General features: G+C 41.2%; 2 protein-coding genes across 3 annotated transcripts in view; one reads left to right on the forward strand and one right to left on the reverse strand.

The window, feature by feature from the left end:
• Positions 1-6174, reverse strand: part of eipr1 (EARP complex and GARP complex interacting protein 1) — a 72627-nt gene extending 66453 nt beyond the window's left edge. Inside the window, exons 1-2 of the mRNA XM_075447735.1 lie at positions 6010-6174; positions 5527-5610 (exon numbers count right to left, since the gene is read on the reverse strand). Coding sequence (XP_075303850.1) covers positions 5527-5610; positions 6010-6051 — 126 coding nt within the window. The 5' untranslated portion in view covers positions 6052-6174. The remainder of the gene's footprint in view (positions 1-5526; positions 5611-6009) is intronic.
• Positions 6175-6313: 139 nt separating this feature from the next.
• The window catches only part of trappc12 (trafficking protein particle complex subunit 12), a 38568-nt gene continuing 21309 nt past the window's right edge, over positions 6314-23572 (forward strand). Inside the window, exons 1-3 of one of the 2 annotated variants that reach the window (XM_075487995.1) lie at positions 6314-6371; positions 6804-8114; positions 9308-9424. In XM_075487995.1, the coding sequence (XP_075344110.1) occupies positions 6810-8114; positions 9308-9424 (1422 nt within the window). In that variant the 5' untranslated portion in view covers positions 6314-6371; positions 6804-6809. The remainder of the gene's footprint in view (positions 6372-6803; positions 8115-9307; positions 9425-23572) is intronic. The other variant, XM_075487994.1, reaches the window with a different exon arrangement.

Raw genomic sequence — 23572 nt, forward strand, 5'->3', positions numbered from 1 at the left:
AAAAAAAAAAAAAAAGAGAGAAGTAATCGCTGCCAACATGATCGCACATTACAAAGAAAAGGGTTTTCGCTCATATATGCTCCAAACTGTGGGCGAATGTCTCATGCATTCAGAAAGTATGCAAGTGGTTTATATCAATCATTAATCCTAGAATCCTTGATCAGGGTGATCTCATGTGAGGTAAAGACAAAATGACCAATAAATTGTGGAATAATTGCACAAATCCTTTCTCACTGACAGAGTTGCCCAGACAGCAGAGTTTTGGGGGTAATACACACAAAAGGTTTCAAAATAGTGCTGAGTGGTATACCGGTTTATAATTTCGTTATGATATGAATTTTTAATATACCGCCATACCAGTGTATTTGATTACACAACGGGGGGAACGCTGCGTCGCGCGACATTGTTTGAGACGGGACCCTTTTCAGTGTTGCGCTTCTAAACACGCATGTTTACTGTCTATAGGCCCATTTATGCCCTACGGAACCGGACGAAATTCGTCTGTCCGGTCCATACGTTGCTCCCGGAGCTTCTGTTTATGCCTCCGTCCGTATTGCGCACGTCCGTAAGAAATCCTCTAGAGGGCGGTATATATTGAGTCATTGTCGGCCGCGGGTTTGAGAAACATGGCGTCAATTGAGGAAGTTGCAGTCATACAAATGTATATACCCCCTGACCATCTCACAAATCCTCTCCTCCATTACCTGGCATTTTTAAATCTTAAAATGTTTTAATCTCCTACTCTTCGTTCTTCTTCTTCCTCCATAACTTCCGGAGCCAACACGCTCCTGACTCTCTACTGCCCCCACGAATTCCTCTGGTATTGCTCCGTTTCGCCCGGAGCTCACCGGATTGCTAAACTCTTGACCTACGGACAAACTGACGGATGAAACGCCCCCCGGAACCGGGTGAAAGCGTCCGTTTCCGTAGTTAACGTAGGGCATAAATGGGCCTTATGGATGCGAGGTGGTAATAAACACTTGCGTTACGCGAAGGTGAAGGTGCATGGGATAGACATGGAAAGTTCCGAAATCGAAGCTGCAGAACTAGTAGAACATGCTGACACAGAAGAACTTGTGCCAAAAAAAGGAGCCGTGTCTGTAGTTTTGGAAGTTTTTTGGTTTAAAAAAATCCGACGTCGACCAAACAACCATTTTATGCAAGTGTTGTCGGGCTTCAGTTGTCGCTGGAGGTGGCAACACGAGCAATTTGCTCCATCACCTTAGCCGTAAGCATGTCTTAGAATATCAAGAATGCATGAAGTTAAGGTCAGCACCCGCCACATCAGTAGGTAACACGGGGAAAGCAAAAGAAAAGTCGAGCCAAATGTCACTTCAAGACGCGTTTGCTAGAGGGACTGCCTACGACCTCATATTGATGCAAAAATATAATTATTGCAAGTTGCACTACTTTTTTGTATTGATTTTCATAAAAGATGTTTGAAATTTGCACAGTAAAAGTTCTGTATTTTGACTGCAATTGTGTTTGCATTCCGATTCCTCACTTCATTAGATTCATGAGTAGCACTTCTTTGTAAACAGCATCACGGTAAAACAGACCATCCTAAATGAATCTACTGCAGTAATTCTGTTCTCAATCTGTAGAAAATGCTGTGAACACCTAATTATGCATGAAAAAAAATACCGTGATATACCGTGAAACCGTGAAAAAATACCGTGATATGTATTTTTGGTCATACCGCCCAGCACTATTTCAAAAGGTATAAAAGAGTTCAAGAACCTATTGTTTTCTGGAATCCTTGAATGCATTTCCTTGGAGTTTGTCAATAAAATTCCCTGCAGAGGCTGCGAACACGAGTCCTGACTACTCTGCCTTTTCCTGGGAGGGGATCAGTGTCTTCCCATAGCACACTTCAACATGCAGACTGGGTGAAGCAGCGATTAAACCAGTAATCTTCCACCTGAACGATGACCACTTTACCCTTCAGAGCTATAGTCACCAGCATTTATCCCGAACCTAGTAATCCTTCACTGTTATGAAGCCTTCTCTTTTGTTTACTTGGGTTTCTGGGCAGAGTAGAGAAAAGAGTTGGGGAGAATATATAAAGCTACTGAAAATGCAGAAAAAAAGAAATCTCACAGATCGACTGGGATGCATTCTCACCACTCCCAACCAGCTCCGTATCAGCCTCGCTACACAAGACTTGGACTGAACTGCGTCTGCATTCAGTGCCAGACTGTTTTCACACTGAAGTCGGCCAGAAAATAGGCTCCTTTTTTCAGGCAGAGATCTCTCTCCCTCTTTCTCAGAGAGCTAATTATTTCTCCTCCCGTTTAGAGCCAACTGTTTCTGTCATCTGTCTCTGTAATGACCTCTGCAAGATGTGCATGTACGCATGCACACTCTTATTCTGTCTCCTTCACACTCACACATACACAAACAGGCTCACAGTAGAAAACCTTCACCAACAATCAGACACACACAGAGCTTTTCAGAGATTGATACACACAATGGATGCACATGCCAGTATTTATCTGCCAGTCAGTTAGGATGGCACCTGCTTAAATGCAGCTTTACACATGAAGATATGCTGAAACAAATGGTTGAAATCAATGATGGTCATCATCCACTGACACAAGAACAACTACACTTATAGATGAACTATTTAGAGGTGGATGATCTCATTGACTAATCAGTTAGTTTACTGGCAATATAAACAGTAACTGCTGTAGGTTTATCGTGATCTGTCTCAAGCCTAACTAAGGACTTCAACATCGAGTCAGTTGGTCGATCGTGAAAAATGACAAACCGTTTCACCAACTAGTCACTCTGGATGATAAAGTGTTTTATATTCTTACATAACATCCGCTGCTTTTAGCTTTTCATTCGCATCCTCTATTATCAACCGCTGTAAAAGAACATGTTGTTGACAGTCAGTCGAACACAAAAAGGCAGATAAGAATTTGTGTTAACAGAATATTTTACATCATAGAAGGATTTTCTCTCTTTTTTTTTTTACAATGACGTGAAAATCTGAAGCCCCACGTTAACATAAAAAGAAAAACACGGTCTGTGTCTCTAACGACATTTTAAATACCCAATATGCAAGTTTGTTTTACACTATTGTTACAACAGAAAGGTTTCTGAAAATTAAACAACACAAAGATGTTGTTTAAATTTCCCTTCACATGAAATCAAAGTCAGAATTTTTGGTGAATTTTTTGGCTCAAGAATAATATGATAGCTTTTATTTAATCCTTTTATTAGGAGAAGCATTTTATAGTAAACAAGACTTTTCAAGGACTGAATTTCATGTTTCGCTACAAGTAACAATGTGATGGTTAATGCTGGAAACCCTGAGATGTGGATTAAAACTTCCAAGTCAAACCAAAAAAGAAGAAGCGACCACAGCATGGAGCGAGCCTCTAAAGACTAAAGTGCTTCTTCTCCTTGGTCAGGGTGCAAGAGTATTCCCTGTGATATTCTAGCTAAAAAACTATCTCAGGAGATCTGTGTGACTTTTAAAACGCTTTTCAGTCATGGTAAGAAAAAGTCTAAAAATTCAGAGCTGACCAGACCATCTCACAGAAACTAGACAATCAAGGCAATTGAAAGGTAGTAAATTAGAAGAGCTGGTTTTTAGATTACAAAACAATACGACTGAATATGTGGTGAGCACAAGTGGAGCGGTACTGGATGTTTTTATAAAAAACATGAGGACAAAGTAAATAATCTGTTTGATTTGAATATGTATGGAGAAGTGTACGTGTTGAAATGATGGCTATGATAGGATGAAATGAACTGTTTAGTCACTGATTATTGTATGTATATTGTACTATTTCTTTTTGTTTTTATTTTTTGTGGATTTATTGTGGATATTTGTTAGATTTGGTTTGTTACTTGGACTGTTGATGAATTAATACAATTTCAAAAAGTTGTGTCTACTTTGAACTGCTGCTATGTCTCAGCCAGCAAAAAGTGTTTGATATTCTGTCTTTACCTGAAAAGTGAAGAAGTTTAAAGAAGCTATTTGTTCTCTTCCTAACAGCTTTCTTCTGTTTTCCTACCTGTTAGTGATTGAAATTTAATGTATTAATCATCTGATGGTGTGCTCATTTTTTGCTCTGCTGATCCAGATTAGGATACAACCGATCAAGTGTTACAGCAGCTAGAAGGTAAACACACATGAATGCTTGAAAAAAATAAAAAACCCTAATATCACAACTCAGTGTGACGAAGAGGTGAGGTATAAAATATACTCAGATTTAATGGAAACCCTTTTTAGGTTTGCTTATTTTGAACATAGGCAGTCTTAGAATATGACAAAACTGCTGCAGGTCTACATCCTGTGGTTCAATTATAAGCTAAGAAGAAACATAAAAGCTTCTTTTATATGTGCAAAATGGACTTTGAGAGACTGTTTGGCTGTTAAGATCTTTCATTACAGCAACCACCTCATGTTGAATCCGTCTCTAAAAACTCGACAGGTTATGTTTTATGCCCCATTAAGCTTGCTGAATTGGTCATTGGCCACCAAATTCTAACATTAACAAAGCCCCCAAATGATAATATCAATAATAATAATAATAACAAAAATGATAAAACACATTATTATATTTATTTGACACCTCAACGAAAAGCACCGTGCTTTAAAGCGGAAAATTAAATTAAAATAATTAGCAGTGTAATCGGAAAAACAATCTATATACTGTTATCCACGCATCTACAATGTATCAAAGATTGATTATATGGACGTGCATGGGAAGCTTGCATGAAGCCTGATCCAAAGGATCGTATGTAGAGCACTTTTTGTGCAAACTGATTAGGATTCAGCATACAGGAACACAGACACGGAAACTATAAAGCAGGTTTACCAGAGACACATCTAGGTGGGAGTTCTGATTGCAGGTAAGAAACTGTCATACTGAGGAAATTGCTCACACGAGGTGCTTTGACTTTTTGCAGTAAGTGAATTTCTCGCCTTCAAATTGATTCTTCTGAATAATTGCAAATTTGTTTTGAATGTCAGGCAAACAGATCCTGTGGTTCGCTTCCTGAATGGCTGGGAAAAAAATGCAGGTCATGGTCACTGAATGGTCGTGCTGTCCTGCTCTAACATTCATGCCTGAAGAGGTTCTGAAGAGAGCATCCAACCCTCAGCGATGCGAGTTGCGAGTTGGGCATGTGTTTTTCAAGTGTCTGTACGAACATTTCTCAATGCTCTATGCCACATAGAAATTAACTGAATACAGCTGTCAAATTCAAAGCATGCTGGCAGATAAAGAATTCTTCCTATTTTTTTTTTTATAATTTGCTGCTTCAAACGACTGCTGCAATCAACTCCTGTATATCTCATCAGTAAAAAGTCTCAGTGATACAAATGTTGTTGATATGAATCACTCAATATACATAGAAGAGTGAGAAATTCTAAATATTTCTTCTTTAACTTACATGTTGCTCTGGTGTAAGCTGTTTCTAAACCTATAGAATTCCAGATTACTGCCGTGTCTGAATGACTATGATCTACATTCAACATGGTGTCAGACTTTGAATTGCTTTTCTCACCTGGTTGTCAAATTTAAGTGACTGTGTGCCCACGAGGAAACGAATAGCATCAGTCTCAGCTGTCTGGGCAGTTAGTGCACGTGCCTGCAGAGTACACCAGAACACAAACAACAGAACAGAAAAGTTAATAGCATAACATAGACTGGAATAGAGAAGAAAAAAAGAGAACAGGACAATTAAAAAAAATGGACAACAGAACTAAAGAGCACAAAATAAAACAGATGAGAACACAGCAGAGCAGAACAGAACACATTAACAGCAGCAGCGATTTTTACAGAAAAGGGCAAAAACAGAACAAAACATTAAACAGAGACTGGAACAGGACTTCACAGAATAGAACAAAGCAAAACTGCATAAAAAATTAACAGAATAGGGCAGAAAAGAACGGAGAACAGAGCAGAACAGTACAGAAAGGAATAGAACCGAACAGAATATCAGTACGGATAGTAATGACTGGTGTGACGGAGAAGTAGCGATGTGTACCTGAAATTCAAGACCATAAATGACGGGAGCGTCGTCTTCCATTCTTAAGTTTGTTTCCAGTTGTTCCTTATTATTGTCAAACTAAATATCCTGAAAAAAACACAGTATTTCTGCTACGTATTGCTCTAAAACAAAACAGTAGCAGGACTTCCGCGATTTAAAAAGATGAGAAAAGAAAATGCGTCCGACAGATGCGTAACGACTGTCGTGAAACGTTGCGCCGGCTTTTCGTTTTACGTATATGGTCATCGAGAATAGCAGATACGTTCCTTAGATGAGGTTTGTCCCATCTGGAGTACCGTAAGTGGGCGCTTTCGTTCTTGGAGCATGCGCACTACACTTCCATCTGTCAGTGCAGTAAGGTAAGAAAAGGCGTCGTAACTGTTTGTGTTTCGGCTTTTAATATAAACCCTTTTACTGTGTTAGAACATGTGCAGTATATTCCGTTAATTTTAAATGGTGGACAGCGTTGAGCAGGACATGACAGTTGCAGCTAACTACTCAGCTAGGCTAGCTTACGATAGCTAAACGGCTAATGCAGCGTTACCGAAATAACTAGAACCAAACAGAAACAGTCTCTCGCTATATCGTGAATTAAAAACCCGAAGAGAAGTCTACAGACTGGATTGATAACCTTAGCTGTAATTCAGTCCTGATGATGATAGTGTGTAATTAGTAGTAACTGGAATGTAATGACAGGAAGTGACTCGGGCAGCGACAGTCAGGTGTGTAACAACTAATGTAATCCAGTATTGACATTAAAATGGTTGTTTTGCTGTGTTTAAACCACCAAGAACAGTATGATGGACACAGGGGAGGCTCATGCCCAGCGGCCTGTCACTTTAGACATCACAGTAGAAGATGTCACCAAGGAAGCTTCAGCTCCAGACCTCTCTGAAGCAACCACCAGCAAGACCCCTTCCAAAGGCATCGTCTTACCCCAACAGGACAGCATTGACCTCTGCGGCGGGGAGTTTGTCACCCCTCAGGAGAACAGCAGTGCCACACCCTCAGAGAGCCTGATGGACAGGCTCAATGAGCAGATGATGGAGAGCGTCATGATTTCTGACTCGCCTAATAACAGTGAGGAGGATGATGTGGCACCTATTGACTCCTTTCTGGATGGAGGCGAAGAGGAGGATGCAGTCTCAGTTAACAAAGAGGAGGAAGAAGAAATTGGACAGAACACGACTGAGATTAAGGTTTCAGAGGAAAAAGAATGTTCAGAAGAGGACACAAAGGAGCAGATGGACACACAAGAGCAAGTTACAGTCTGTGTTTCACCCCAATGTGACACTCAGAGTGAATTGGTTATTGGGATTGAGGAACCAGAATCTCAGTCGACCAAAGGGACTACCCCAAAAGATGAGCCTGTGCCAATGTGCACCATTTTCAGCCAGGGCACCCAACCAAAGTCACTGTTGCCCGATGGCTTCCAGCCCACCCTTATCAAGTCCCCAAGCTTTAGCATGGGGAGTGGTGGGGTACCTGATGAGGCAGTGACTCCCAGCAAGCTGACTGCCCCGCTCGTGTGTCAGCCTAGCCCAAGCCTCAGTAAGTTCTTCAGTGACAATGGACAGACCAATCCAGCCTCCGACTTCTTTGATTCGTTTACTGTCCCATCTTCCTTCATCTCTGTTTCCAACCCTAATGCTGAGGTTCCTCCTGGAGCGGGCCCTGCACCGATAGCTCATACACCTGAGCACCAGTTGTCTTCCACCTCCTCCTCCATCTCCACCCCAGGAGGGCCTTTGGACTCTGGTGCTCCCACTCCCAGCTCTGTGTTTGGCCCTGCTCCCACTGAATCAACCACCAAGCCCCTACCTCCTCCAGCCCAGACTGTCCCAGCTCCGACTCAACCTCCGGTCTCAACCTCAGCCTCCCCGGCACAGCCCTTCACTCAGCTCCAGGTTGTGTTTTCAGGCAGTGACGACCCGTTTGCAACAGCACTGAGCTTGAGTGAGGTGGACAGGCGTCATGATGCCTGGTTGCCATGTGAAGCGACAAGGAAGGTGTTGATCTCCGTTGCCACTCAGCAGTACAGCCCAGCCTATGTAGAGACAAGCAAACTCACCATGCCTGGACTAAAGTTTGACAACTTGCAGGTAGGACAAGCCCTGAAGAAGTATGCGATATTTGTTTACAGTACGTCAGTGTGTGTCTTTATTTGAAAGTGCACTCCAGCAGTTTTACACATCATGGCTAATGGAGCTTAGCCTGTGATTTAGTTCTTTACTTTATATTTTCCTGTTTGGTCAAAGAGAGAACTATTTAAAAATGAACACTCTGGCAAAATAATATGCATAATCAAATGAACTGCATATCATATAAGAGCTTGTTGCTTTGGGCAACCAAAATTATGTTACTACTGCTATGTAGGAGGCTTAAAACATAAGAAAGTTTTCAGATTTTGCTTAATTAAACCACTGAATTGATTACAGATAATGCTAATGAGCAATTTTTTTAAATTAGTGAATTAGTGATTTAGGTCTCAGCTCTGGCGATAATGCTCAGTGAAAACGTTCTGCTAATCTTGGTGGCTACCATTATGCTTTACACATCTTTTGATTTTCTGTGTTTTAAGTATTTTATTATTGTGTTAAAACCCCATCTTGATAACTCGGATTTGAAATTTTTTCTTTTGTTTCCTCGCAATAAGATTTTTTTTTTATCAGTTTTCTCCGTAATTTCGAAACATCTTTAAATCCAGATACCTGTTTTCTTCTTCACTCCAGGGTCAACAAGTCATGGTATATTTTGTTTCTGAGAAATATCCTCAGTGCTCCTTCAACAGCTTCATTTATCTGTAATAACAATGCTGATGAAACATGAGTTTACTTTATTATTCACAGGAATCTTATGGCTCAAGTTGTGTTTATTATTTTCTCAGAATGTGTTTGATTGCCTGCTTGAATAAATGAATAAAAATCAAGGATTTTTCCATTATCTTCCTCAAAGAACCAGTTTTAAGTAAGCAAATTAGTTTCACTTTAAAGTTTCTTTAAAAAAAAACCACTTTCTGTATTCTGCAGTTTTTTGATCTCCCTTGTAGAGATGGATATTGTTTTTGATTAATTCCCTTTTTAAGGACCTTTTTTTTTTTTTTGCTTTTGGTCCAGTGTATCTCATTCAGAGTTACTACAAAGTTCTAGTTTCACCCTGATCTGTTGACCTAAGAAAATTGCAGTGAAAGCTCAAGTTGATTGTTAGAAATACCATTATCAACTCTCCTGCCTTTTATTGGTGTGGTCCCATTGTGGCCTTTTAAATGATTCTTAATGGATGTTCTTTGATCCAGGGCGACGCTGTAAAAGACCTAATGATTCGTCTCCTTGGAGAGCAGGCAGCCATGAAGCGTCAGGTTCTCACCGCCAACTCTGTGGAGCAGTCCTTCACTGGCCTCAAACAGCTCATTGTAAGTTGCTCCCTGCACTTTTGTCCATGAGTCCAAAAGTTCTGTCCTGAGATCCATGAAACCATGAAAACATGACAAATACACGTGGTGGAAAAAAGTATCATCTCGTTAGTGAAGCATAGTCCTTTCAGCTTTGTTGCACATTTTTGCTAATTTGTTTTGGCTTTGAAAGATCTGCATTTAGTTAGATTTGGTTATTTAGTTAAATGGTTTTCTTGACCAGAAAACCATCTGCAGATGAGTTTTTCTTTGGAGTCATGGTGAGTTTGTTCTTTATTCTCAAAATCGAAACTTTTTTTTAACAGCTTAGCCATCAAGTAACTGAAGGACAACGTCTGTGCAGCGAATTCAGCTGCGCTTACATGTACAATGATCTCCCACAGAGAACGTTAAAGGCGGAAGAACGTCTCGAATCTTCTTTCACACAGTCCACTGTGTTGTGGTGTCGGACATACTTTATTAATAATTCAATTCCACTCTTCTGCACGTATACTGGGACAAGGACAGTGATCCAGTTATATGGGACAGAAGAGCTGAGACCGTAGCCGGACTCAACTGTGCCTATAACCGAGCTGACTGGCAATTTTGTCAAGTTTTCCAGAAAATTCAAAGCTTTTAGTTGGCTGCCAAGATTTAAAAGTACTTTTCTAAAGGACACCCTGAATCTTAATGTGTTAATGGACTAAAAATAAGGCTTCCACACATCAGGGATTTAAATTATTAGTCAAAGACAGAAACCAATGACTCAGATTTGACTTTGAAAACTGCAGATTTAGTTGCTACATGCGAAGTGGTCGGCGAGTGATCGATTTTTAAGCCTATCTATTAAAGAGGTTTCACTTGATGCATTTGTAAGTCTTGCATAAGGCTACTCAACAAATCTAAAAATAACAGCTAAAAAGCACCACTCAAGAGCAGTTGCTTTCTAAGAGCTGCACCTCACTTTCTGAAGTTAAAAGACAAGCCTACAGGTATGTTGCCTCAGCATTCTGTGGCGTCTGCAGATCGTCTGACCTTTTGACAGTCAGCCTGTAAAGTTAGTGATCCTGTTGAAACTGCCAGCTGCTTTGGTCTCAGCTGAGTGAAAACACTGAATCATTTGTCTCCTTTCTCTTCGGATTATATTTCTTTGCCCACCAAGCATAAAAATGTGTCTTTCTGTGTGACTGTGCGGTCTCACCTCGTTCTATTTCCTGTTGCCATCAATCTATCTTTCTACCTGGCCTTCATGCGTTCCCTCCATCACACAATTTTTGACCCACAAATGACCCTGAGAGACGGTTGTTATTGAAGACACATGCACAGCAACAGAAAGTGTTGTGAGTAGAAAGCAGAGAGGAGGACGGGAGGGGTGGAGTGAGGAGATGGAGAGGCGGAGATCCACTCGGCTCACAAGTTCTTTTCTCCTGCTGTGCCCATGTATTATGCATGGGACTGCTGTGCATATTTCAAGGGCCTTCTGGACTTGGTGTATATATAAACACACACAAGCTGGTACTTTCAGCTTTCAGTCAACTGCAATATATGGTGTAGGTGAGTGAGTGTATGTATGTGTGAGAGTAAAAGGATCATATGCTGTCGCTGATTGGTGTGGGTGTCTCTCTGAAGCATTCTGCAAATGAAAGGGAGAGATGGCGAGTCAGAAAAGTAACTCAAGCCTACAGCAGAGATGTCAAAGACTGATGAGCAAAGAAAAAGAGATGCAGAGGCAGAGGAGGGCCTCACCTGGCCCTAAGCATAAACAGGGGCAGGCTACACCTGAGAATGTGGAAGGCTGCTGTGTGCCGGACTCTTTGGTATTATTTTATATAGAGGAACCTAATGTGAAAGTTGGCAGCCTTTGAATCCACAAATGGCAAAAAAAATATCGATGGTTGGTTTTTGGTTAAGGCTTTACGGTTGCGTGGTGGTTCGCACTGTTGCTTCACAGCAAAAAGGTTCCTGGTTCCAATCTCAGCTGGGACCCTTCTGTGTTTGCATGCACTCCCCATTCTCCCAAGATACTCTGGCTTCCTCCCTTCATCCAAAAATGATGCATGTGAGGGTAATTAGTGATCTGGCGACCCATCGGTGTACCCTGCCAAAGCTGGGATAGTCTCCAGTCCTCCCGCCGTCACCCTGCGTCGGATTAGGCGGGTATAGAAAAAGGATTGATGGATGATTTTAGTAAGTTGTCCAGGAATTTGTTAAAAGTTATTAGTCAATTATAGAAGGTGAACAGCCTCCAAAGGGTTCTGTGTTAGTTGACATTCATCTTTGTCTAATGCTACTCTATTTGCTTTTGCTCCATCATATTTGCGTTTCAGATATATTAGTTTGGCATAGATTTCATCACATATAGGTCTATTTCCTCTATGTCTCTTACTGCTGAGATACAAAAAAGCTCTGAACAAACAGCAACAATTGCATGCTTCAGCTCCTGCATTGGCAGAGAAATAAACTTGTTACTGCTTGCTAAACAAAAACAACTGTAGAATTTTAAATTCCCTCTAGAATATCCGTGCCCACAAATATCAGATATAGGAACTAAAACAATAGCTGGACTCTGGACTGCTGAATGCAAAACTTCAATCCAAGACATGTGGATACGTAAGACAAAGATTTTTTTCTTTTGTTTTACTCCATGGCTTTACATTTGATCCCGAGCTGAATTACTAATCTCTAGAAAAACCTTGGATTTTCTTTCATGAATACTTGGACACAGTGAGAGCAGTGTGCTATAAACCTCCTCTGGCAAATTATAGCATCTTAACACAAGAGACCTAGCTGAACACTTAACATGTGATACTTGTTATCCTTGGAGAGTAATTCTGCTTTGTTTGGGAAACCCAAAGGTCAGAGCAAGCAGCAGACCAGTTCTCTTGGCAGTGTTTTAGTGTTAGCATCTTGTTCAAAAGCAGCTCAACAAGGCAGATGATTGCCAACACAGAGACTTCAAGGCAGAGCATTGAGCGAAAGAACAAACACTCTAAAAGCAGAAATCCCTGCCCCCCTATCAGAAGCTTATGTGAGTGCTTTTTTTGTGAATTCACTGATACAATAATGGAGGACTGAGTCCCTCTCATTGACAAATGGATCAGACACCATCGGCCCTCCCCGTCAAATTTACTTGACAATAAATTGTGAAATTTCTAAACTTCTAAGATCAAACGAACCCATTCATCAAAGCTGTCGTAGGTGATGTAGCTCGCTGAGCTGGGTGGAGAGTTTAATACTGATAAAATGAGAGGGTGTGCACAAGCAAGCAGAACAGACACCCACACATGCACTTATTCATACGGACAGGGAAGGGAAGATGTCAGAAAGTTAGTGGCCATCAAGAGCTGATCAATTACATTCTATAGAAACATGGGAGGATTCTTTACCTCCCATGTGTGAGTCTTGTATTTCCTGTGTGTGCTTATATGCATGCCAGATTAAGATTAAGATCAGATTTATTGTCATGCATACATGCAAACACACTCCGCTTTTAACCACCCAGGTTGGCACCTGTTGACACACTCATGCACAGGGTCACACACTCATAGAGACAGATGCCATACACTGGAGCGGTGGGCAGCCATTCATGGCATGGGGGTACGGTGCCTTGCTCAAGGGCACCTCGGCCGTGACAAGGAAGTGGACTGACACCCCTCCAGCTGTCAGTTTCACCAATCCTTTTGACTGGGAATCGAACCGCCAACCTTGCCAGGAGTATCGCCAACATGTACTGGTATCTCTTTACATAGTTTAAACACATTATGCTATTGTTTTGATGTGTTCAGTATTGAATTCCCTTTGTTCATGTCCTTTTCCTTGGGTGGGACTAGTCCTGAGTTCACTGAGCTGCATTCTGCTGTGGCACCCTTCTGTCGCTGAGCCCTGCTATGAGCTGGCAGATGAGTCACACTGCAGAGTCAGAGTGTGACTGCACCCACTGCCACCACACATGCACCCTTTGCTCATGCATACATGGTCTCATAGGATATAAGTAAACGCTAATGACACTCAAAACACGTAAAACAATGAGAGGAATCTGGATTTCCCCTCTTTTTGTCTCTTTGCCATGTGGTGAATCAGGACATCGGTAATTCTCATAGTGGTAGTAGCTGCCACTAAGCTCAAAGAAGCACATTTAGTGCTGCTCTCTGATATAACTTCGCATGCTGTGGCCAGGCAGACTCTACCACTGTTTTACAATTCAGAGATTAATCTCTTGAGATATAAATTTGCCTTAAAAATCTGACTTATTTAGTGCGAAAAGTGCAAAGGATTCCCAAGGACCTTGAGAAGATGCCCAACAGAAGAGGGGGAAAAATATATAATTATAAAACAAGTCCAATATCAACTTAATCTGAAAGGATGTTCAGCAAGGAAGAAGCCACTGCTCCAAAATTACTATAAAAAGCCTAACCGTAGTTTTCCACTGCAGATCTTTAAAAAGAACTTGTGTTTTGGACAAATCTTCCAGTATGATCTTATTTTGTGCATCGTGATTATCGAAAGGAAAATGAAAATAGCTGGACTTTTTTTCCTTTGAGTCTCAGTTTCTCCCAATCCTTGGTTGTCCGAGCATTACTGGTCTACCACAGCGATGTATCAAGCTATCTATTATAGTGTCAGACTATATCCATATAAGCAGTATTATCTGAGTCAGTCGTGAACCACGACTTCCAGACCTCTGTCCTCTGAATCTCGTTTGCTCATTGGAGGAAAAATGAACATAAGGGAATAAATAAACCCTCGCTACTCTTCTTTCATATAATTGTCCAACAGCAAATGTTCCCTTTCAGTCTGGCAGTTTGATTTGGAAACTGTGGTATTACCAAAAACAAAAATGGCCAAATCCTATGATCACACCATCGTGCGAGTTATGTGTATACTCAGGAGCTGAAAGGTGATACATAGCAGGATTACATCTAAATTTACACATTATGAGAGCACAAGCCAAGCACCAGAGACCAGTGATCACATATAAAGAAGTAGAATCTTGACTGATGAATTATATTAGATTGGAACAGCAGCTTATTAAATGCGAGTCATGTTTCGTTAAGAAAATGTTTTATTTGGTCAATTTGGGTAAAGGTGCAAGATGAACGTGGTATTTCAGTCACTGATTTAGTGTAATGGCTGTTTTTAACACCGGCTTCACCGTAGTGGATGCAGCAATCAGAATAAAAGCATCTGGCATGCCAGCACGTGGAAATTTCAATGACTTACAGTTTAATGATGGCGTTACTTGAAAGCTAGTGACAATGGGCTGACTTGGATTAACTGTTTTAGTGGGAAATCTATATTTCCAAACAGCAAACAATCCCAGTGGCAACATTGTTACGCTTCAGCTGAGCCTGTCATCCTGGAGTGTCGTGCAGAGCTGGTGGAGTCGGAATGTCTCACAATTCCTTTGATTTTCCGCACCAAATTCAGCTCTGTCAGGGGTTTTCTTCAGATGTTAATGTTGAGAGCTCCACAGCTAATAAATTGGCCACATCCTCAATCAGCACGGTTACATGAACAACCTACTGTTACAGCTCGACTGGGCCGGGCCAACTGAACCAATGTCCTTGTTCTAGTATAAATGCATGGAGGGGAATCAAGTTACTGACTAAAGTATGTCAGACACAGTGGACTGTGGGAGAGAACATTCAACGGATTCTGCTGCCTTAAACTGTCTCTGCGGGATTTCATGATGCAGATAGCTGAATTCACTGCACAAACTTCGTCTTGAATGGTGATTTTGTTTTTTTTCCCGATGATGCTGTGGTTATAAAATTAGGATTTTATTAGAGCAGGGTGACAGTCTGGAAATGCTCTAAGTGATGACAAATTGCCATGTAGTCTGAAAAAAGAAATATGAATGAGTGCAGCTTTATTGGGAATTCAGCTGTATCGATATGCACTTTACGTTTTCACAAAAGATGCAAAAAGATGGAAGTTTGGAGCTAGTACAAAACCCTTTTGCCCATTTGAGTTTAGGTGAGCATATGTATGCTGGAGTGATTCAAGCCCCAGCGATATTATCTGGGTTCGTTAGTCCAGTCTGGATAAGTTTGATTTCGTACTATTTCGATCAGACTAACATCTTTACATGCAATGCAGAAGTTGAGTTTTTTGCGATGCCATGTAAACATGCTTCCTGTTTGCTGCTGTCCTGAGCAGCAGACGAGCTGGCTACTGTTTTCTTTTTTGAGCCGTTCTCCAGTTAAAACTTATTCAATCTTATTCATCCTCCCACAGCAGGCGGAACTTGTCACATATCTGACCTTTTTAAGGAAAAGACATGATTGGTCAATTTACCTGTAATTTTAAATAGATGCATTACTATTATGTGCCTTCTTTAATTCTACAGAGGGCCCACCTATCAAATACCTGAACACATTCAGTTGTCTTCTTAGCGATAAAGAGCAAAGTTATTATAAACCGCCTCCTTTCAATTTAGCCTTCACATATCCGCACAAAATGAACTTAGTTTAAATCAGGAATTTGCAAGATAACATTACAACTAGATCTTTTTTAAGAGTACATTAAGCGCTCACTGAGGGCCTAGTGGCCCCTGACGGAGCCTCCTCTCTGCCCACTTCCCTGTCCTCTAGCCAAAAAACTCTCCCCGATGACATTCTTTTTTTACTTTGTCGTTATCACCAGTTACTGATATAATTGATAAAAAATAAATTATGTTGTCTGTTTTGTTCTTTGGAAATCGGAAGAAGTATACGTTTCAGAAACTGTTGTTTTTCATAACGTTGGATAATTCGTGCAGTTTGGTCTGCAACTTCTCCCTTTGTCTTCTCGGTGACCTCCATCTCCTCTCTTGTCCCTGCTGTTGTGTGTTCAGCAGTGAGCTCGTCTCCAGCTCAGCACCACCCTGGGCTGGCCTCATCTGTCTCTCTCATTAGCAATCACCCCCTTCTCTCTTCCTCTTCTCCTTTTTTCCCTCCTTCCCCTTCATCTCTGTCTCTCACTTTCTTCCCTGTGTACTACGCACCGGAGAGTCTAACCTCCCTTTCCTCCCACAGTGTGATGCCGTCTGGGCCGCAGGCCAGCGTGCATGTATGTGTGTCGCTGTGAGAGACCCACCTTGGTTGGGTCAGACAGACACACCCCTATAATCACTCCAACGACCCAGCTGCTGCGTCGCACTTTGATATCAGTGCTGTAACCTTTACTTGTCATTATCATAACCTTTCTACATAGCTGTCATTTCCGCCACCAGTTACACTCACAAGCCGAGGTCTGCGGAATGCCACGTCAGCTTTTGTCGCTCTGAAGGGCATCTTTAAACCTTAGTGGAAGTTTTTCTCACCTTGCACTGTTTGTTTTGGCTGCAGCCAAATGCTTCTTCTTGAAAAAGTGCAGATGGAGTTCCTCTTGTCGGTCTGCCAACATACAGTAGAGGATAATTCCAGTTCATTACATCTCGGGAGCGACACTGATAGAGATGACTTGGGAGATGCGTTTCTTGTTTTAGGAGCATCCTTAGTGGTATGTCACTGCCACTCTGCTGGTTTATGGCACTTCCAACCAGAGCTTCTCTGTTGTTCCTCTGGCACAACATTACTGCGTGTGGTAACTCTTAAGCCCATACTAACTGACAGGGGCAGGTTTGCTGCTTCACTGATGTGGTATCTGACCCGTTTGGGGTTAAACTCATATAGGCATGCGGCTGTGTTTTAACATGCTTATATGAAGCTGTATGAAAGTACAGCACGCAGTTAACAACATAAAGCATGTTTATCCCATTTGTGTGCACAGTTTGCATATTTCTTGTATGTGTGTTATATGTATTGTGTGTATAAATCCAAGCGAATGTTTGTTAACTGTAAGTATGGATTTATGGACGAGTTGAGCTCGTAGTGCCCAGGTGTTAGGATCACTCCCAAAAGATATTCAAAGCCTTTTGAACCAAAAGGCTGTGGCAAACACGTTCAGTCTAATAACCATGTTATACTTCTCACTTGTAAGGTGCTTTAAGTAAAATTCTCTGCTAATTCAGTGGAATGTAATGAACACACACAACAAAGTTGTCTTGCCTGTGTTGCTGAGCTTCACACACACCTCTGCCCATGTTGAGGGGGTACTGTCTGCTGCGGAAACCAAAGCATTGAAGAGCCGTGCTGTACTTTATCATGTAATGTAGGGGTAAGACTTATGAGCGAAACAACAAATGATCACAATGTTTACCTTTCTAGCAGAGATCACTTTGCAGGTATGTTTCAAACTGAATGCTGTTTTAGGAGGAAGAAACCAACGCACACCAGAAGTTTCGAGGTGCAGGTAGCGGGTACTAGTTCACTTCAAAGGGGAAGATACCGCACACTCTTGTCCATCATGCTGAATTTATTGTACAAACAACGTTTCGGCCAGTGTGGCCTTTCTCAAGTTTTTACAAAAGTTTTTACACAAGCAAAGTGAAAACACCTCTTATAAATTGTCCTCTAGTATGTGATTGGTTGACAACAATCAGTTAATTAGTCCCATGACACCTGCCAATCAAGGTGGAGTCTCGTCACACATTAATCAATCACATATGTTTACATTGGCAAATAGTGTCAAAAGGACAGGTAGAGGACAGGTAATAGGTTTAGACAATTTATAAGTATTGAAAGAAAAAAGAAAAACATAAACATAATAATACACCAGCCCCTGTGAGTGCAAAAGATCCAAATACCTAGTGGTCTATATACAATATAGTCCCAGGGTGGGAAGACAAAATAATATAAAGACAATACTTGCAATGTTTAAATCAGGCCACTAGGGGCCGTCATAAAAAGCATTGTATCACCCTGTCAACCCATCAAAAGAGTCCAGACCTGCAGAGTAACAATGAGTCTAGTTAGAGAAAACATTTCAGTTCAAATTCCACATTTAAACCAAAAGGAATAAACCAATCACATACTAGAGGACAATTTATAAGAGGTGTTTTCACTTTGCTTGTGTAAAAACTTTTGTAAAAACTTGAGAAAGGCCACACTGGCCGAAACGTTGTTTGTACAATAAATTCAGCATGATGGACAAGAGTGTGCGGTATCTTCAAACTGAATGCTGAACATATTCCCATTTTGGCCTATTGGTGTCAGTCATGTTTCCATTCAAACTGCCTTTGGTGCAGTTTGAAAATACACATGGAAGCAGCAAAATTTCAACAAACTTATGCGATTTCACTTTTTACTTTTTTGTTCATTGATTAGATTTTTTTTGCTGTTTTTAAAAAAGTTGATGCGCGTGAGGTGATATGTAAACTAAAATTTTACAGAATGAACATTTTACGTACTTAGATGTCGGGCAGAGCTAAGTACTAAGTCATTCAATTAAATAGAACCAACGGAAATGATAGCTCATCAGCTTAGATTCCACATTAGTCGTTGGATTGTGTACTTTGGGAGCTTTTGGTTGTGGATCAGGCCTGACAGAACTCGACTGCTTTCCTCAGAAGAACTCTCTTAGGGAAAGGAGACATGCTGTTGTTGTTGACAAGCAAACCATCAAATGCTATCCTGTAGCCCACTAGTCAATCAGTGGTGGATATTACCCAGAGGAGCGTCACTGAGAACTTGAAGCTGTGTTGAGCCATCTTTGGGAGTATTATTGGGAGTTCTCTTACAAGCTATGAGCAAACACAGTGTATTCGCATGATATATTATGTTACTTTGTCTGCTCTAGTCTGTGATACTGTTTGAAGAGTCCAAGAAATTGCCTATGGGAGACAAAATGGCTGCTGTGTGAAGTTCATATCAGCACAGTGGCCGTGGATAGCATCCCTCAGCTGGGGGGCAATATCTGTCCCCTGGTTCAAGTTTCCGCAGACCAACAACAGACACATCAAAGTAAATTTAGCCACCACTGCAATGACTGGCGTACTCTTTTAGCTTATTATGGTATTTTCCTCATACCCTCTGTGTAATACAAAATGCAGGGGCTTAATTGAAGTAACACTGGAGCTCCCTGTGTTAACCAGAGCTGATGCGATGAAGCCCTTTTAAGTTTTATTCGCCTGGAGGCTTTGGGTCTTGCGAGAGAACAAGTGGGCGTTCGTTTGTTCGTCAGGCTTTGTGATGCAGGACTTTTTTTTTTTCCAACTCACCAAAGGATAGACACACTGAACTTCCGATCTTCAACACAATTAAGAAGCATCACCCCTTTTAAACTCACGATGAGACTAATTATGTGTACGTTTTTGTGTGTCTGAGGGAGAGACAGAGGAGCTGGTGTGTGCACATTTTTACTACACATATTAATCTGGGTGGGGGCGAGTATGTCAGTATGAGTTTGAATGAAGCATTGCAGTCAGTCAAACTTGTTAATTAGAACTAACTTTTTTTCTGTAGAACTGAACATATTCAAAGCATGTACTCACATGTAAATGAAAGACATTTATAGGTAGCTGCTGTCCAAATTGTTCTGCCTCAACTGTTTTGCTTGGTGTGGGCAGTTTAGTTTAACCTCTTCTGTTAAACTTTGGTTTTAGTTGCCTGCTCTAAAAGCCATCTTAAATGCCACCATATCGCTCTATTAGCTCATATCTGTTGGCGTCTTTGTTATGCAGGTGTGCAGCATTCTCTAAAACAAGCACAAAAATGGCCTTTCAGCACTATCACACCAGAGACATGCATAAGCATCCCAACACACACGTCTGTCACTAAGTCTTTATATTGAACTCCTTGTTTAATATCACTGGCAATAAATCACCATGGTAATGCCTCCTCATTTAATTTTGGGTGAATCTGATTAGGCATTATTGCATAGTCATTTGAGCTGAGCTAAATTATTAATCACCAGCAGCCTATTGTCTTTATTCTTTTCACCCCACCACCCGTTCTGCGTTAATTGAAACCATTCAAACTTGGGCAGTGACATTATGGTTTGTACACATGATGGAATTTGTTGACAGGTAGAAATAAGTGGAACTATCATTATCACCATGATGTAAACATTTTTAGTGTTTGATGAAATCTTCTCCATTGGCTGTATTGCCAAGATATCAGTGTTGAGCGATATGAACCAAAATTCATATCTCCTTCTTTCTTGGCAATATGAATGAAAGGCAACGTGCAATATATATCAGTATTTCATACAAATTGGATTAAATTTTGAGTTTTAACTCATTTGAATGAAAGTATTATGTTAAAATATTTAAAGACTAATCAAATTAAAACCTCCCCACTCAGTACTTTGCCATTAACTTTTTGCCTGTACTCAAATATTCACTCATTATTTTTACATTACAAGCAGCAGAATTCCTTAATTTTCCTCTCTTGCACTCACATTCACATCAATTGTCGTGGTGCTCCTCTTACACAAATTAATGTTGGCTGAAAGGTTTGAAAAAAACATACCAAAAGGCTCGAAAGAAGTCTAAAAGTCGCTAAGTCTGGCTGCTTACTAAAAACCGATGAGCATTTATTTGAATTAATGTTGTGTGTCTGTATTAAGACGGGAGGACTAAAATGGTAGCATTTCATTGAGCTCTGTAATGGCAGATTTTACTATTTCAGCAGTAAAATATAAAAATTTATGCAGTAAGAAATAAAGATTTTTTTTTTTTTTTTTTTGCATCAACTGCGTTACTAAAGTATTTTCTTTAAATTGCAACTACTGGTCATTCTTCTTGTTAAAGCAACATGATATTAAGGAGTAGGTGGAGGCAAGTGCACATAAAATTTAATTAAAAGTCAGTATACCACCCTGATCTAGTAGCTAGGGATTTGTGGGTGGTTCCTTGTCTCTGAACCCCTACATCTCCACCACAGGGATAAGAGATTTAAAGCACAGATGACATATTTAACCCAAAAAATATCCCTGAAAGGACTTCATCTAAACTGCTCTGGATATTTCATTTTAAATGGGTATTTTCCCCCTCCATTTGAGCCAAAAAATCTCTTTCCAGACAAGAATGCAGATATTCCCACAAATGATAATCGTGCCGGTGGTGATTGAGTCTACAGTAACAGCGCATGAGAACACAAGCAAAGAGCATTCTGAGCATGTGCTGATTCTCCTGTGGCGAAAGTAGGCTGAGATGGCCAAAACCCGTGTTCATCATTCAAACAAGGATGCATTAAGTTCTTAAAGAAAAACACTGTTTGCATGCGGATGAGAGCTGCAAACAATAATTCAGTTTGTTTTGCAAAATATCCGTGTTTGTGTAGACAGGACCTCCGAGAGTAACCAGTGTAGTTTAAAATATTCCGATGGATGAAGTACTCCGGGCTTCTGTTTTATGCCTTTCTTATTTGGTCACCTCATGGTCAGTCTACACTTTAGCTCCTGTTCTACCTCAGAAATAGTTATTACTGTGATTCGTGACCAGCTCAGTGATTGGATGAGAGACAAATGTTAGGTTAATGAGTGGAAGCAGTGAATCAGAGGAATGAAAGGTGATTGTTTGACAACAGTTACGTTCGAAAGCACAAATGAAAACGGCCACACATCAGCACAGATTTTTGTGCTTTGGCAACCTGCGGCAGTGAGTCTGTAAAATATTTTACCTAATTTCCCCAGGAATTGATTTGCAGGAGGGACACTTAAATCCACAGTCGGGTATCCTTTTAGTTGCTTAGAAATTGTCCCACGGAATAAAGGGACTTTTGGTTGAATTCAAGCTATTGGGACTATGAGGAGTCGTTAACACTTTGATGATTTCCTGTTAACATGCAGGACCACAATAGAGAAGGTCAGCTTGGTGAATTTGACCTGAAACAGTTAAAAGTGGACAAGTGTAATATTGAAAAGATGGAATAGTGGAATAAGATATAGTATTTCCAATGTAGTAATGAATGCTGGCAGTTGGAGTCAAGACCCTGTTTGTTCTAAATGTTAGATTAGCATGTTGAGTCAGTCCGTCTGTGATTGTTCTCATACTTTTTCCATCAGTGGGGTCGGACCTCAGTCGTCACCGTTTTTAAATTGCAGTGAGGCTCAGATGTCTGTTATTATCTCACTCGAGGATGCTCACATCACATCTTTAACTGAATACTGACCTCTCACCTTGCCACTTGAACAACACAGCCCTGTGCTGACTACTCAAATCACAGCTCCTCTGTATCGCTAATGTTTGGTTTGGTTCAAGACCTTAAATCATGGGTTGGTGTGAGATAATACCAGGGCACGAAGTTATGTGTAGCAGTGATGCTTCATTGTTACGTCAGGGCTGAGCAGGAGTTCACTTTCGGCTCCTTGCTGGGTTTTTCTGTGGCTCCCTTGGCCCTCGGCTCCCCTCTCTTCATCTTTTGCTTTCCGCTCTGCTACCCACTGCTCCTTTTTATTTCTTCTTTCAGACTTTTCCCTCAGAGTTCCTGCGTTGTTTTTCCCCTTCCACTATGATCAACTTTGACAGTTGCACTCTTTGACGTGGACCTGATTTTGTCCATTCATATCCTGCTTATCCTCAGCTAAAATCTTTCTTCATTTGTGCTCTGTGTTAACTTTGTGTGTAGAGGAATGCAGCTATTGTATAACACTCAACTCATCCCATATCCCAGTAACACGTAGACACTTATTCACACACCTGTCTTCTTTTTACACCCTATGGCAGGGCAGCGGTGGACTACTGCAGGGTGTGTGTGTGCGTGTGTGTGCATGTGCGTGTGCGTGTGTGTGTGTGTGTGTGTGTGTGTGTGTGTGTGTGTGTGAGTGACTGCAGCTGCTTTTGGCCATCCAGGCTGCCTCCTCGTTTTCAGCTTCATTTCCCCCCCTAATGAAGATTCAGAGGCAGCGCAGCTACTGGCACAGAGATGGAGAGGAGAGGAGGGTGTGATGAGTAAGGAGCAAAATATGAGGAAACAATGATGGCAGGAAGAGAAGGGAGTGCGAAATTGATAGTCAGATGAAGGGGAGGAAGGAGATGGTGGGAAAGTAAAGAAAAGATGACGAGATGGAGAGAAAGGTAGCATGCTGGGAAAAGATGAAGAAGGAGGAGAGGGCAACTACAAAAGAGAACAGCAGAGAAAACAGTGATGAGTCGAGCAATAAAAATGAGCTGAAAAAGTTACCCCCTCGCTCCCTCTCTCATCTAATTAGCTTCCTGGCTGTGATGAATGGCCCAGCACTTAGGATCCGATCGGCGAGCCGACCTTGTCATGTGTGTTGATGGGGTGGGGTTAGTCTACAGCCCCCCTCCTCTGTCCCCCCTTTTACCTATCGCACCACCTCCTGTGGAAGCAGATGCTGCTA

Source organism: Odontesthes bonariensis, chromosome 17 (assembly GCF_027942865.1).
Source record: "Odontesthes bonariensis isolate fOdoBon6 chromosome 17, fOdoBon6.hap1, whole genome shotgun sequence".
Taxonomy (NCBI): Eukaryota; Metazoa; Chordata; class Actinopteri; order Atheriniformes; family Atherinopsidae; genus Odontesthes; species Odontesthes bonariensis.